The 17,226-nt window shown below is 40.8% G+C and overlaps 1 protein-coding gene across 1 annotated transcript in view; it reads right to left on the bottom strand.

Moving 5' to 3' along the window:
* ZDHHC2 (zDHHC palmitoyltransferase 2) overlaps positions 1–15,340 on the bottom strand; it is a 57,338-nt gene extending 41,998 nt beyond the window's left edge. Inside the window, exons 1-2 of the mRNA XM_072122204.1 lie at positions 15,067–15,340; positions 770–796 (exon numbers count right to left, since the gene is read on the bottom strand). Of these exons, the coding sequence (XP_071978305.1) occupies positions 770–796; positions 15,067–15,196 (157 nt within the window). The 5' untranslated portion in view covers positions 15,197–15,340. The remainder of the gene's footprint in view (positions 1–769; positions 797–15,066) is intronic.
* Between the last annotated feature and the right edge of the window lie 1,886 nt (positions 15,341–17,226).

Raw genomic sequence — 17,226 nt, 5'->3', positions numbered from 1 at the left:
CACAATGGCAAAACATGTTGGTTGTAATATGATTGTAACCTAAATAAAACCTTGTCAGTAATATGATATATGCTTTCAGAATGGACAGTGTGGCCACTAGGTAATATCTAGAAAGTTTCTACAAAAAAATAAGCCCTAGATACAAACGGCTATATCTTCTGAACTGTGGTGCCTAGACAGTATGTTATCCTTTGAAAGAGAAAAAGCTTTGCTTATATTTCTCACAAGGAATTTATAGTTTACACAGAACCGAAGATTCTGTGCGGGAATGCAATTATAATATGAATCTCCTAGTCCCAACTGTACATTTAACCGTGGATATCTCTCTGTCTGTGGCACCTAGAAACGCAATACTTGTACAATATTCTCCTCCTTAAAATGTTTCTAGGTCCGTTCATAAGTTGTAGGTGTTTGACATGTTCTCCCCTCCAGCCCCTCTTATGAAGGCAGCATGGAGAAGGAGGAGACAGATACAATGCTCTACAAGAAGCTACATGGACAAGAGGGACTTATTTTAGAAAAGTGTCACAAGACATTCACAATCATTGATTGGGTTTGGAGAGGTTTTTCCAGAAGATGATGATAAAATCAACATTTTATTCCAATATAATGTTAAGTTCAAGAGTAATTATAGAAAAAATAGAAGATGTCCCTTGCAAACAAGCCCTACCCTTTTATTAGAGCAAGACATAATCTAATCATTTTCGGGGAAGTACAGTGAATAGAACTTCTTAAAAGCAAAGCAACAGGACTTAAAAGTTCAACTCACCTTTCTCTCCGATATTGTCCATGGACACTGTGAAGACAGAAACAAACATTGTAACAACAGCACCAACATTGTAGAAATATAGTACATGTGATAAAGAAACGCTCCATGTCCCCAGCTCACACCTGATGTTTAGTCACTCTCTGTAGGCAGATACTTTTTATACCATCTCTCTTCCATATTACATATAAATTATATTTATCTAACCCATCTGCTCACCCAGCCAAAACAGAATGTTTAAATTCCAGCCTTTTAAACAAATGAATATTATGATTCATCTGACAATTAAGTTATTAAAACTGGAAGTTGACAAGGAATCTGGACTCGTGTGCAAATACAGGGAAAAGTGATGCCATTGGTAATTTAAAACTGGCAGGAGATGATATTTTTCTGGGTGCCAAATATACTTCATCACTTTAGTCACTACATTTTGGAACTGCAGCTGTGATCATTTGCTATGAGGGTCTTCCCTTTACTGAGCCGTTTTGCATATGCTGTTTAAAATAAGGTCCATAATATTTTTTGCCCCAGCTTTAATAACAACATGCTATTTTTTTTTATATATATATACAAGATCAGTAGGGTAGCACTTCTGCCTTGCAGCACTGGGGTCCTGGGTTCAAATCCCACCCAGGTCAACATCTTCAAAGAGTTTGTATGTTCTCTCCGTGTTTGCGTGGGTTTCCTCCGGGTACTCCGATTCCCTCTTCCTCTCCAAAACATACTGGTAGGTTGTTTAGATAGTGAGCCCCATGGGGATAGGGACCAATTTGACATGCTTGTGCAGTGCTGTGTAATCTGTGTGCGCTATAAAAATAAAGAATTATTATCAGTGGGGATCAGACAACTTAGACCTCTACACCAAAAGGGGAACCCAATTTTACAGCTGCAAGGGCACTTGGCATCCATGCAACTAAGCGAAACAAGGGACCACAGTTTTCCAAGCCCCAGCTTTAATAATGGGTATTTCAATGTTAGGACCCCCAATTATCTAGCACATATTACCTATCCAATGGAAGGAGATAAATGCTTCTGGTTACTAAATTGTCAACAAAATGCTAAGATTTGAGCATTATACATTCCTTAAAATGTACTTTGATTTAAAAGGTCTACTACTAAATTATAAATCTGTACATGTTTGAGGCTTGGTTCACATCACGTTTTGCTAGTTGTAAGGACACATCAGGGGGATTCTGACTTGCCGTTACATTGTGTGTCACAGACGTATCCCACTGTATGCTTATATAGTGATATGTCGCACGGGGACGTCCCCTCCCCACCTGAATGTGGAGGGATGAGTGTGCATCGCTTATGTACAGTGCTATTTGCCCCGCCGGCAAGTCGCATGGACGTGACTGCCGACACGTGAAGATAGAAGAGAGAAGCCGCCGCAGAGGATCGGGCACTGCCGCCGAGGACCGGGATCCGCCGCCGAGGACCGGGAGCCCGCACCGAGGACCGGGAGCCCACGCCGAGGACCGGGAGCCGCCACTAAGCATCAAAGGTGAGTATCGACGGAGGGTGAGTATTAAGTTTATTTTTTTATTATTCGCTAGGCATACTGAGGGCAGGCTGTATACTTTTTAGGGCAGGCTGTATACTTTTTGGGGGCAGGCTGTATACTACACCCTCGGCTTATACTCGAGTCAATAGGTTTTCCCATTTTTTTGTGGTAAAATTAGGGGTCTCTGCTTATACTCGGGTCGGCTTATACTCGAGTATATACGGTATTCTTTCCCAATGTATACGCTTAGCATACACATGATGTTAACCCAGCCTGGTCAAAACCATCAGTTGGAGCAATATTGAGTAACCTAAATTTGTTGCAACTTCTGGTTTGGGAAAGGGGTCAGGGTAACTAAATTGTTTTAGCACAAGGAGGCAGAAGAAAAGACATAACATGAATCTGACATGAAATCAGAATAAACAGTTCCTGTTTTAGGTCAGTCAGGATTACCAATATTATTTATATTTACCAAATGCCAGAATAATGAGAGAGAACAATTTAAGACATTTTTATAACATTCTGCAAAGTCAAAAGTTTACATACATTTCATTAGTATTTGGTACCATTGTCCTTGAACAGTAGGACCTCGGTCACATGTCTTGGATATCCTTCCACAAGCTTCTCGAAATAGTTACTAGGAATTTGGGCCCATTCCTCTTGACAGAAAATGTAATAACTTTCCATTCACAAACAATGGTCAAGTACTGAAAATGTATGGTTGATTTCAGTTCTACAAACGCTGTGGGTACAATTTGATTGAATAATAATTCCATGAGTCAAGACCAGCAGAACATACTGATAAGCGCTGCCCCGCTGTGGTACTTAGTGGTCCAATCATCGGACATATCTTGCAACGCTCTGGCGTATTCATGAGGGGGGCCAACCAGGCACTCCCCTCTCTTCTGTCTCTTCGCCCCTCCCAAGTTATATGGCGGCAATGACTGTAGCATGCTTCAGGCTTAATACTGCAGTTACCGCCCCCTGGAGGGCCCCCTCATGAATACGGCGGACTGCTGCAAGATATATCTGGGCTGCTAAGTGCCACAATGTGGCAGTGCTTATTGGTATGTTCTGCTACCTCAATGATTTTCACAAAGGCATTAATGAAAGAGGGTTAGGCACAGTTTTTCATTAGTATGTAAAGCTAGTCCTGTTTTTTTTAGCTGTATGGTGTCCTTTAAGAAAAATCATGTATAACAACAACTGTTCCAACAACTGTTCGCCGGTTCAGATAAGGACATGGAAAAAAAATGGAAAATAGACCAACAGCAACTGCTCCAATATCTGACAAAGAATGTCATTGTCATTGTAAAAGCCACTTTTCTTGAATTGTGACTATGGTCTTTTATCTGTTCTTCCCAGAGGTATAGAATGTACTGCAAAAAAATCAATATATCACAGACCTAACCAGTCGTGACACCATGAACTCCTCAGAAAGTATTCCACAGGCGGCAGCTGAACCATCTAATGGAAATGCAATTCACTACAAGGATCCTTTCATAGAGAGACTTGATTTTCTATAGTTACAAAGCTTGAAATAATCCTAGGACATGAAAAGTAGCAGTCTGCTAATTGGTGTTAATGAGCAAAATAAAGTGAGAAGTCTCTAGTGTCTAAGTATTTATGCAAGACAAAAGCGGCACTGCTGACTCGATTGAAGAAGACTCCCCTCGTGATTTCCATCAGTCTAGTTTTTGTTGTATAGTTATATGAATAAAGAATAGTAATACTCTCCATAAGGCACTTATAAATCACCAAACGATCAATGATGCCAAGCGATATATATGTTATAAATAATATAAAAATCTAAAGTTCTCTATCTGACATTCTGGCAGAACACCGACATTCAATCAAATTTAACCAAAATTGGCAGCAAGTGCTGGGTAACCCTAAACTGTATCTGGAATTAATAGCAAAGACGTCTAATGAATGGAAAGAGTATTCAAAACTGACTGTAATAATAGGACTAAACAGAAACGGGTGCTGAAGGATAAAACACAACACCTGTAGTGGCATAAATAATTGCGGATGTCGGCCACTGCTTTATTTAAAATTTACAATTATAGTTGCCAAATGGGAAACCTTGAATATTAGATATTAACACCTCACATGCCAATGTTTCCCCACTTCGCAGAATCGTCCTTCTAGATTGGTCAGAAAACTCAGTTTAAAACCAAGTATAAGAGGGTCAAGATTTCGCAATGGGCTGAATTGTGATTACCAACAAACGCACAGATTCATTGTGAATCAAAACGTTGCACTTTTTTCTATGCCTGTGTGAATAAAGGTTTAACCTTTCTTCATCATATTGGATGCTGTGGCCTTCTCTCCTTTTTTTTTTAAAAATGAATTTGTCACCATGATAATGAGTAAAACATGTAATTTATACACTTAAATCTCTGTTCTTTCTATGCTTTGTAGCCATGAGGTGGTCATATCAGTGGTTGACAGCCTTCACTACATCAAGATTATATAACATTAAAGAGACTTTAAAAGTGTAGAATATTTATTAGAATATAATGTATAGTAATCTAAATGGTGCAAATAGTGCAATGTTGTGGTCTAATATAGACCTTCTTCAGTCACTGGAGAAGTGAAAGAGAATATACATAACATGAATAACTATGATAAAACAAGGTGGCACACAAGGTAAGCGGTACAATGCATATGTAATGATGAGTACATGAACCAGTGCAGGGGTAATGCTCCAGGGGGAAATGTAAATACTTGCAGGATGGCATAATCAATGAGATCTGCGGAAATGACATATGGACATATATCAAAATGATAAAAGGACGTATATTGATCATATGTACAAAAAGGATGCATCAAACAAGTAGTATGAGGGGCAGCAAATATGTGCACAATATAAACAAATGCTCAGACAACGAAGGCAAGGAGTACCACGTGTACAGGTGGGGGAATGGCAGACTGGCAGTACTATGAGAATGAAGCAGTAAACAATAAAGTGTCATGGTGGATCAGTGATCCATACTTACCAGACTGCAGAAGGTACAGTGGGGAATGGAGTCTAGCCAAAAACCAAGGTTCTTGTGCCCCTATGTACGATCTGCTCATCTCTTTGTGCTATGTAACATGCTGCCTACAGATAAGACACTAAGGGACACATGTATGTATTGGCTTGGCTTTTTCTTTTGTTCTCTTTTTCATGGCACATGTGAACTTTTGCGACTTTTGTGTCCATCTTCCTTCAAATCTTCCACATGTTGACGTTGCGACTTTTTGACCGATGGTTGTATTTTTTGTGCACAAATCCATTTCCATATTCCATATCCAAATCCATATTCACTAGAGACCTTAAAGAAAATCTACCGTCAGAATCCATCATGATAAACCCGGAGCACTTGCTCATAGATCCAGACACCGTGCTGTGGTAATCTTCTTATATTTGTTATCCATGGTCTCATCCCTTCTATAATCAACTTTTATAATTATGCTAATGAGACTGAGGGGCTTCCTTACCCCCTCTGTGATGTGGATTTATACTGCCTTCCCCTCCCCACTGCTCTCTTTAGCACTTGTGCAGTGAACAGGAAGCAGGAAGTGCTCACTGCACAAGTGCTGTGAAATCAGGGAGGCCAAGACAGTGTAACAGTCTGTAAAGCCAGATCAGTACAGATAATCTATAAAAGCTAAGACTTATTAATATAATTTTAAAAGTTGATTTTAGAAGGAGGCCGTGTAAAGATTATAAGGGAGATTATATGTGTCCGGAGTTTATCATGCTTGATGGTAGATTTCCTGTAAGTCAGATTTATTATTAAGGCAAAACTCCTCAGACACATCTCTAAGCCCAGCTCCCCCTGCTCTATAACATGTTGTCTGCAGATAGGAACTATGTACAACTTGCTCAGCTCTTCCTGCTCTATAATATGCTATCTGCAGATAGGACACTATTTACAACTTGCTCAGCTCTTCCTGCTCTATAACATGCTGTCTGCAGATAGGAAAACAATTAACATTCTGCTCAGCCCCTCCTGCTCTATTACAGACCGCTTGCCGATTACACTGCATCTCCATTATCCCATACTCCCTTATAAAGTTTCAGGTGCTTCTTTTTAGTTGTTGTGTCCTAAATTTAGTCCAATTTCAGACATTTCCATTATTTAGACCCATTAACAATGTATAAAATACCAAATTACAGTGCCAAAATAATAAAAAGATGAGAAAACTTGAATGAGAAGGGACACAAAACTGGGAAGAGAACTACTATACATTTATCTATGCTTTTCCCAGTGTGCAATGCGTTACAAGCCCCTGATTCATAGCGCAGCTGTGATTATAATCCGGCACTTTCAGGACACATGTTGGATTAGTCACTGCAGCGAGGTTAGATGTATAATTATGTGCCAGCACTCATCTTACAAATTATCTTCTTACTCCACATTGCAATCACAACTGTAAAATGTCAGCGAGAACCTATAATACAGAGCAATCAGCCAATGCGTGGCTACATCTTACATCTATATTTAAGATTTCTATTTTTGTTTTTTGGTATGTTTCATGGAGCAGGAATATTATATAAAATGTTGCAAACTTTTACATTTGCTTATGTTGAGCACTTTTAAAGGGAGTCCACAACTCCAAAATCGCCCCACAAGTAAAAACCAGAATAGTGTAGTACGCTTTATTAGTTTTACAGACTTTTCTTTCCTGTTTCCCATTTATAGAAAATCCACTTTTAATATTTATGCAAATTAGCGTACTCCGTTTCTTCATTTGATGCTTCATTGTACCACCAAGCACTAATTTGTATAAACACTAAGAATACATTTGTTCAAAAAATTTCCAATTTTCGGAAGCAGGTATGATATGCCTGGACTCTGGAGAGAGTATAATGCTCTCAAAGTTCTTTTCAAGATCATCAAGGTTGAAAAAATGTTTTTGCCGGCACTATGCTCACATAACTTTGATCGATTTGAACAAAATGGAACCGATTTCGATGGACATTAATGTGAGTCACATTAAAATTGATGCAAAGCTCCATCCACATAATTCAATTAACGTAATCAAATGAAGATGAGAGAAGCTAAAGAATCCAGTTAGCTTTAGTATTGCTCTTACACTGCGCAAGCTCCTGAAATACGGACTCTGGCGCATGTGCCGGACTGCTGCAACATCTGCTACTGCTATTGGACTACAATGTTTCTTGGTTGGTGGCAAATACATGTAGAGGGGAGCTGCCGCAAGCTCACGCCAGATTTCCAGAGTGTTTGATGCTGGATAGTAAACCAGTCATAGCTAAATAGAGTTTGACAGTAATTGCAGACAGTGATCTGTATTTTCATAAATTTGTGTGTGTCTTACCAAATGGACTGCAAAAACTGCATTTCTGGTCCAGCATTGTGGCTAAATTTGTTGATCTCTGCTGCACTTGCGTATGAGATCTCTTCTAGTGATAGGTCATTCATGGACAAGCCAGATCTTCCGGCTGAAAGATGAGAGTTGGCTTTTGGTTAAGAGCTGATGGCTCACTTAACCATCCCAAAATGGCAGACCATGCCCGACTTTAATCCAACGAAGTTGGGTTCAAAGTGGAGTGGTCCTGTGCAGCTAACCACTTGCAACCACCAGCTCCCTAAAAAGAAACGGACTCACAGCACAGCCACTCCCCTCAGCTTTGAGTCACTGCTGTGGTATTCAAAGGGAATCGTCACAGCAGTGACTAACAGCAATGGTGAGGGACTGTGCTGTGGTCCTCGCACTAGAGTGCTCAAAGTCCACTTATACTTCAGAAATATAAATGCATTTTTCACAGTCCCGCTGCTACTAAAACACACACAAAATAAGGTATGATTACGCCGCTCTCCAGGACTGTTATCTAACACTGTCTGCAGCTTGGTATGGTGAAAACCGACCATGGGAAGAGAGCTGTAAGGCTCTTTTAGGAATACTGAAGGTGTGAAAATGACTTTGGCAAATTATATAGGGTTTCTGACTGACCACTTTCTTCCATGGTACAAAAAGAAGAATGCTGCCTTCTGGAGCAAAATCTATGTACCATCTCATGCTGCAAAGATACCTCTGTGTCATTGGCTGCTATGGGCATAAAAGGAGAGAATCTCATGGTGTGGCCACCATCTTCCCCTGACCTCAACCCTATAGGGAACTTATGGAGTGTTATCAAGCAAAGGGTCTATGAGGGTGGGAGGCCGTTCACATCAAAACAGCAGCTGGGATTGTGACATCATGCTGCAAAAAATTGTGAAGGTGATATCAAAGAAGGTTCCTATATTACATGTAACTTGGCCTGTTAGGAGGTTTTGTATTGAAATAGCTTTTGATATCAGTAAATGTGACCTCCTAATGATGCAAATTCAACAGATGTCCATTTTCAGTTCTTTACATAATATAAAATGTTTAGAAACTCTTCTGTGCAGAATAATTTGGAACTGTGCCTTTTGAGGTTTTTTTTTTATAAATGTTGAAGACTATAATGTTATCATTGGGAGGTTTGTTCAATAAAATTCAATTTATACTCAATTTATATGGGTGATGACTTTTTTTTATACTGACGGTCATCTCCATCGACCATTTAGGAATATCGGAGAAAAATATCAAATGCACAATAATTTGTGATGTGGTGTATATTTTATACTTCATGTAGTCATATACACTGCTCATGTCATAAATGATAAAACACATTGACATTTAGCAGCACAAATATAGAGATAAATATGTGGCAAGCCGTGGATGCTGTGGCATATTCTAGGTGCCAGGGAGCCAGTCTGTGACAATGCCCTACCTTACATAGTGCAAAATAAATAATCCTCTACACCTGGGATAAGTGATCCAGGGCTACAAATTCTATGTTGGGGCATCCATTATTTTTGGCACTGGTTGTTTTTTTTTGCACCCGATTTTAGCAGTCTTTTGCACTGTGATGTTACATTGTTGTGCACGGCCTTAATGTATTTGGTGCAATGTAAGGAGAAGCAAGGAGTGTCAGAAATTACAAACCGCATAATGAAGAGGTTTATAAGTTGGTAGACCTGTTTTTTTGTTGGTCTAATTATGTGCCCAAAAATGACTAGACTAGAAGGGCAGGAAGAGTGTCGGGACTAAAGAGCTGAATTGTGCGACCAAAAAAAAGGTGTGCGTGTCGGAAAAGCTACATTTTGGCGCTGACACCACATAAATAGGGCGCACATGTCGCAAACTACAAAACCATGGCCAACAAAAGGTTGGCGCAAAGCCAATAACGAATGCAGAAAAACTAACCGATAACTGGATGTATAACAGCTATACTAATAAAGAGACAGAGAAAAATTAAAGTGTCTGGTCATGTAAAAATGACTTGTCTCCAAGATCTAATTTCCAATCTTCCTGATGTGTTCCATATCATTTATCATCTTGTTCCAGATCACATATGATTATGTTCCAGATCACTCCAGCATTATTCCGGAGTTTCAGCCCTGCATATTACTATTACAGCATTCTTCAAGCATCTTGTCAATGGCTTCCAAATAAACGTTTTAGGATTAGACAATAAAGAAACATCCTTGAGAGCAGAATATTTCATTTTAATGGAAGCCATTTACAAAAAGCTGAGCGGCCCTGAAATTAATGGATGACTACAGAATGCGGGACATAATAGGCTTTTAAAGGTTTCACTACTTTTAGGTTGGAACATATAAGCTCATGATGGAAAGAAGGTTTTAGAATGTATTTTATATTTTCAATACAATAATGTCAGGTCATACCATTATCGTGGCTTTTGTTGATGCCCCACATATAAAATCAACATAAACAAAATAAAGAAATATAATAACCCCTGTAACAATATATTTTCAAATAGCTCTGCACTGGGTCCTGACGCCAGCGAATATAATAAGAGTCAGCAGTCAGGACACACAGTTGAGCAGCAGGAAAGCATCCGCAGGAGCAAGGATTTCTCAGATACCCTCACTGCTACCCGGCCTCCTGCACCAATGTTCACTAAGTAGTAGAAGCGATCATTGGACTCTGTCAGCAGGCTGTTGATTGCGGCCCAGCACCCACGGATTGTCCGCCCCTCTTCTAGGTTTTTAGTAGAGATTAATGTGTGCTGCACTTTATGTACATGCTCAGTAGTGAAGCTCCTCCACTACAGATCAGAGGAATAAGGCACTGGGAAGAGTGACCAGAGAAACATGAGTGTGGAGTCAAATTTGTGGAATCGGAGTGCATTGTGGTGCAGTTGGAGTCATAGTTAGGGAAACTGAGGCATCGAGTTTGAAGTTTGGCTTACTGACTCCGCAGCACTGCACACAACCACCTACATGCAACTTTGCAGTAAACAGTGATTATATGCAAGCAGGCCCAGCACCCAGCCTACTTGGTAAAGTGCCAGTGCCCAAGGATGCAAGAGGGGCCCTGGAGGACAGTGTTGCTTAAAAAGGGGTGACGGCAGTGGGTGTTAACCAAGTTGCCAGAGGAACTTAAATCTTGGATTCATTCACCGCCCCCTGTGAGGTCATCGATTATTGGTGATCAGTTGCCATGACAGCCTCAGGTCTTCATTCATGTGCGATTTGCACATTGTAATGAATGATGAGGCTAATTCCCATCTACTGCCATGCTGTAGTATGGCAGTATATGGTAGGATCAATCAGAAAACTTACGATTAAAGTACCCTGGGGGGGTCTGAAAAATAGTAAAAAAATTTAAAAAAAAACTTAAATTATATAAAAAAAAACTAAAAACTCAAATCACCCCCTTTCCCTTGGAACTCATATAAGCATAAACAGTAAAAATCATAAACATGTTAGATCGGACATTTTGGGATGCGGCAATACCAATCAAAATATAACGTTTTAACCCTATAATGGAAAATAGCGCCAAAAGTCGAAAATATCACTTTTTGCCATTTTGAAAAATATTTAAAAGAATCAATAAAAAGTGATCAAAAGGCTGTACAGTTCTTAAAATGGTAGTATTGAAAATGTCATCAAAATTTGCAAAATATGACACCAACCACAGCTCCGTACACTGAAGTATGAAAAAGTTATTAGCACCAGATGGCTAAATTAGGAATTTGGGTTTTTTGTAAAGGAAGTTTTAATTTTTGTAAATATATGAAAACATAATAAAACCTATACAAATTTGGTATCTCCGTGATCACACCGACCCAAAGAATGAAGTACATATGTCATTTGGGGCGCACAGTGAAAGCCATAAATTCTAAACAAATGCATTTTTTCACCATTTTCACAGCATTTTCCCTGCTTCCCAGGACACGGCATGGAATATTAAAGAGAACCCGTCAGGCAAAATAACCCCCTAATCTTAATATATTTTCATAAACTACCATTAGAAAGCATTGCCTCTATCCCTTCATTGTCCCTCTACATGCCTGTAAACCCAAGCAATGAGGTGGCTAAAGCTGTATGCAAATGACCTGCTAAATGTCCAATGAGTCATTAGCATATTCAAGCTGTCCACTCTATTCATGAGTGGGAGGTACAACCACACCCCCCAGTGCTTGACTGACAGCCTGTATAATGATGTGAGGTATAATGGTGTAATGGCTCCTCTATCTGCTTCCTGGTGCAGGAGGCCACGCCCCCTGCAGCCTGTGTGTGTATAGGAGAGATACAACAGTTCCAGGCAGCCATGTTATAGCAGAACATGTCAGGTACTTGTGTAGCTGATGTCTGTGTCTCTGTGTATGAGGAGGATGCAGCATATCAGCAGATGCAGCACACACACTAGCATTGCTTTACTATACATTACACACAGACATGAGCAGGGGGAGGAGAGGGGAGGGGTAACAGGGGTGACATCACTGCCTCTGAGCATGTGACCAGCCTCATTTACATAATAAAGAAAAGATGATTTTATAATGATTAATGTATGAAATAACTAGATAAAGGCTGGGATGGATCCTTGTGAGCTGCTCCAACAGGTAGTGGTGACAAGACTAGTGACAGAGACCTGATGACAGGTGTCCTTTAAATACCGTAACTATGAAGTGCAATTTGTTACACAGAAAACAAGCCCTCGTACAGTTCTTTTAAGATAGGGAGTAAAAAATGGAAACACAAAAAATGAAAAAGGGCCTCAACGTTAAGGGTTAAAAGAATTGTCAAAGCTAATTTGATAAATATGGCAGCTTACAGATGGGTAGAATATCTGGAACATTTTATTGCAAAAACAATAGGGAAGATTTATCAAGCTGTCAAAATATTTCTAGTTGCCCATGGCAACCAATCACAGCTCCCCTTTAAAATATTCATGAGCAATGGTAAAACGAAAGCTGAGCTGTGATTGGTTGTCATTGGCATCTAGAAATATTCAGACTTTCAGACACTTGATAAATCTTCCCCAATACCTCATGTGGAAAATGAGAACAGTTTCTGATAAATCGCAGGAGGTTAAGTTTTCCGTCTGTAAAATGGATAATGGTTGTAGGTGCTACAGAACTGGAGATATGATGAACTGCAGAGCAGTCAGGATTGGGAGTTGTACAGGGGCCCATGTAGCATGCCATGCATGTTCGTATTTTGGCATAGAAGACATGAAAAATGTACTATTCCTGGATGCAAGGCCTGGAAATTCAGTCTTTTGGCCATTTAGTGACACTTCTTTACAAAGTGGGCACGGCGGGTTGTGTAACAAGGCAGACCAAGCAGTGAGAATTTCCTGCAGGGGAAGGGTGAGACAGTGTAACAGTCTGTAAAGCTAGATCACAAAGGAGCTTGGGTAATGAGCTACTCAGGCAACATTTAAAAAGTATATTTTAGAAGGAATGTCGCCATGGATAACAAATATAAGAAGATTACCACAGTCGCGGTGCCTGGATCTATAAGTAACTGTCCCTGGTTTATCTTGCATCAATTTTGATGGCAGATTTTCTTTAAGCCCATAAACTCTGGACCCTCGTGTAATAATTGTATAGAGTTGTATACAGATTATCCACTACTGTCCTATAACACATTTGCAGGCATTTATTTGAATAAAAACCAATACAAAATTCTAATCTCAGAAAACTTATCTGGCACCCACATCCAAATCGAGGAAAAATTGCACTTGTCTAAATCAGCCAATTAGATCACTGCTTTGATTACACAATGTGCTGCACTAAAAGGAGAGCTGATATCTGATTGGTTGTACTAGAGCACTGCTCTAATACATGTCCCCAATAACCATGGTAACAGGGTGGGGATTGTTTGTTTACATGATGCACATCTATAAGGCAACTACAGTAGTTATATGTGCTATATATACCACATATATATATACACACAGAAAACGCACATGAAGTACACACACACATATAACTGAGATGTAAAATATTGCTATGATATGACAGCGCTAAAACATGCTGTAACAGAAGTAAATAACATCCATACACACACAAACACTTGATCACATACATATAGCAGACAGCAGAGTCCTAAATATTCCTATGGTAACCGTTGCTTTATAAGATGTCAGCTCTCTCCCCAGATTTCTTTACTGCTCTCTTTACCCCTGTCACAGGCTCTCTGCAAGAGGGGACAGGTCCCCCCCAAATCTTCCCTAATCCCCTGGGACACTGACTGTTCCCCCAGGGCAGCCTCCAGTATTATACTGCTAGTGACAGATAGCCGCCCATGTGTACATGATATTATATGGCTATAATTGTATCATGAGCACCTACTGTGCCTGATAATGTTATATGGGCACCTGACATGTATGAATATACCTGGACTACAGCCCCATATCTCGCCCTTCTTCAATTTCAGCGTTAAATGGACACCAAAATTAATAGTAATAAATGCATGTTCCCAAAAAAGCTGGCAGATACGTTTGGAAAGTCTGGGGTTGGGGGCACACAACAATACTACAATCAGTGAGGAAGAATGACAGTATAACATATAGCCACAATTACTCTATGTATAAGTTGCAGGTGGGTTGTCTGGGTCTCGCAGCTTTACTGTATGTAGACTAGAGACTAATAAGCTGTCTCCTTAGGCTCTGTCCACCTTTGCTTCCACCATTATTACAACAGAAAAAGTGAAATAACAGCGATACCATCACCAGCGGGAGGCATTGGTGCCCTCTAGACCCAAATATCCTTTATAATAATAACAATTCTTTATTTATATAGAGATTACACAGAGCTTGCCAAATCAGTCCCTGTCCTCATGGGGCTCACAATGTAATCCACCTACCAGTATGTTTTGGAGTGTGGGAGGAAACCGAAGGACCCGGAGGAAACCCATGCAAACATGGAGAGAATATACAAACTCTTTGCAGGTCCCCAGCACTGCAAGGCTGTAATGCTAACCATGCTAAAATGCTAAACTTGTAGTTGTAGTAGTATTCACCGCCCTGCAACTTTTACTGTGCTGTCACCTATATGTGGGCTGCACAAAAAACAGTATATAATGCACATGTGAGATCATAAAAAAAAACTTCCTGTAATACATGAGAGTTACCCAGGTCACAACTTTTTCTTGCTTATTCAAACATTTTTTTTATTTAAACAACATGGTATCTGATTCTGCAGACATCTATGACGTAAAATTGTGGAATCCCACAAAAAACAAAGCCACTAGTGTCAGTGGGCACACAACACCAAAAGGGGCATTTATTGTGTGGCCCCAGGTTCTTTGCAGTAGTTTATGTGTAGTTTTTCATGCAATGGAGAATATAAAATAATATAAAGGAAGGACTTTTACTTCTCCTTCTTGCTTGACTCGGAAAAAAAACTGCATGAAAATCGCATGTGTGTGTATCCAGCCTGATCCTAAGTGTTGTCTATATAACTTGTGTGCAGTGTATAGGGGCAGGTGTGGGCTCTCACCTATACACAGCTGGATGACATAGGCGTAGTAGGACCAGCACACGATGATGGAGATGAACAGCACCGGGATCCAGTACAGGCACCTCCTGCACCTTCTCTTCACACTGCTAGGGCCGGACGGCGCCATCATACAGCCGGGGCCTCTTCATGGGCAGGGGGAGGTCAGCAGTGGTGCCCGCTGTCTGCTGCCCACAGCCCGGGCAATGCGGGAGCGGCGCAGCGGATGAGTGCGTGCTGTTTGTGTCTGTAGCCTGGCCCCGCCCCGCGCTCCTCCCCCTCCCTCTCCCATGCAGCAGCCTCTGCACCCGCGCCAGTGCCCACCTCAGCGCCCACCTCCCTGTCACACACACTGCTGGGCGGTAGTACTGGCACACACAATATTAGCTGTGCCATAAATAACAATATTAGCAACGAGAACATAATAACCTGTAGGACTGCAGGAAACATTGGGACATGGAGGAAATATTTCATGTAGTACAAATTCACCTCAGTCCTGTAAACATGAGTATAAATATTAACCCCAAAGTATCAACTAGCATCTACAATGTCCGAATAGTTTCACACACAGTGGTATTAGCTTTTAAAAAGTTCTTCTTAGCCTCTATTCACACCAGTCCTGTAGCTGCCCTGGTCTCCTCCTGTGACACGAATGAAGAGGGTTTCTGAGGCAAATAGGAGGTCACATCATGAGCCACTGTCCTGCTAAGCACACAAGCACCTACCTAGTGTCAGGATTCTGCGGCTACCTGCCTCAAAACGTGTCATCCTCATATTAATAAATTATTATTATATTATTCTGTCTATGTGGAAGTGGCGCCTCGGAGTATGATTTTTGTTTTCCGACTTTCACCTGCCAATTATGACATGACATGGCATAGAAGTTGACTGAAGTGTAGTTAAGAATAGAATAGAATTTCCTGATCTTTTAATGGTTCCGCTAATTCACATGCAGCCGATTCTGTATGACAGATTAATCAAACGCCGACAAAATCCTGTCAGTTTTAGAAACTAATAAGACTGATCTTGTTTTGAAGGGGGGGGGGGAGACCTAAGTTGTGACAAAAATGCAATAAAACTGTAGACCAGTGGTGGCGAACCTTTGGCACGGGTGCCAGAGGTGGCACTCAGAGCCCTCTCTCTGGGCACCCAGGCCATCACCAAAGAGGACTCAAGGTATCTACTTGCACTCCCAGACAGCCCAGGACTTGTCACGCTCAATGTTATTATAAAGCAACAGCGCTGCCTGGGACTACAGGAGGAGGCGGAAGGTGTGGACAGATCAGAGTTATCATTGTTGCTCCCTGTCCAGGCAAAAAATGTCTTCCTGTTTTGGGGAACAGTAAGAATTGGTCCCCCTTCTATCTACTGTATTGTTGTCCTCAGAACACTGATATGACTGAAAGTCACAACAAAACAATGAGAAATAAGTTAAGGAATAAATTGCCATGTAGGTGATGTATGGGTTGTAGCTTGGGCACTTGGTCGCTAAGCTACAGCGACCAAGTGCCCAAGCTACAACCCATACATCACCTACATGGCAATTTATTCCAATGGCCTTCACTGCTGTAGACGGAAGGTCTTAGGCCCCTTTCACACTTGCGAGTATGTTTCGTTGAACTTTAATCACACTCGCAGCACGCTGGCATGGCGAGTTCAGTTCCGGTTTGTAGCGTTCAGACGGGACGTTCCAGCAGCACATGCTGCGAGTTCAACAAATCCGACACGAAAGGGTGAAAGGGGCTGAAGACTGTTTGTTTAACTTTGCACTGTCTAACTTTGAGACACTTTTGATAAATCTTCCCCATTATGTTCTGGACCTGGACAGCCTCCAGAAATTCTGAAAAAATTCTTCAAAGAAAAACTTTGAAAAATTCTTATCTTCTACAAAATGTGCAGACAGCCGGGGAGGATGGGAGCAGGGAGAAGTCTCCAGCTTTTTTGCACTATTCTAAGAAAGTACATCATTGTCAGCTTGCTGACCCAGGCACCCTTCTGACTCCTCTCGCCTACACTTCCAGTGTTCTTCAGGGTGCAGCCACAGGGTGTTTTCTAATGCATGGTTTGAATCCGCTTTTCTGGAAGTGTAAACAGCTGTGAAAATGTTAAGAGAAATTAAGAAAAATGTATTCAAACCAGTCAAACGCATAGTAACATGCAAAA

This window comes from Engystomops pustulosus, chromosome 1, assembly GCF_040894005.1.
Source record: "Engystomops pustulosus chromosome 1, aEngPut4.maternal, whole genome shotgun sequence".
NCBI lineage: Eukaryota > Metazoa > Chordata > Amphibia > Anura > Leptodactylidae > Engystomops > Engystomops pustulosus.
Note: the sequence above shows the minus strand (reverse complement) of the source record. Positions and strands in the feature narration are given on the sequence as shown.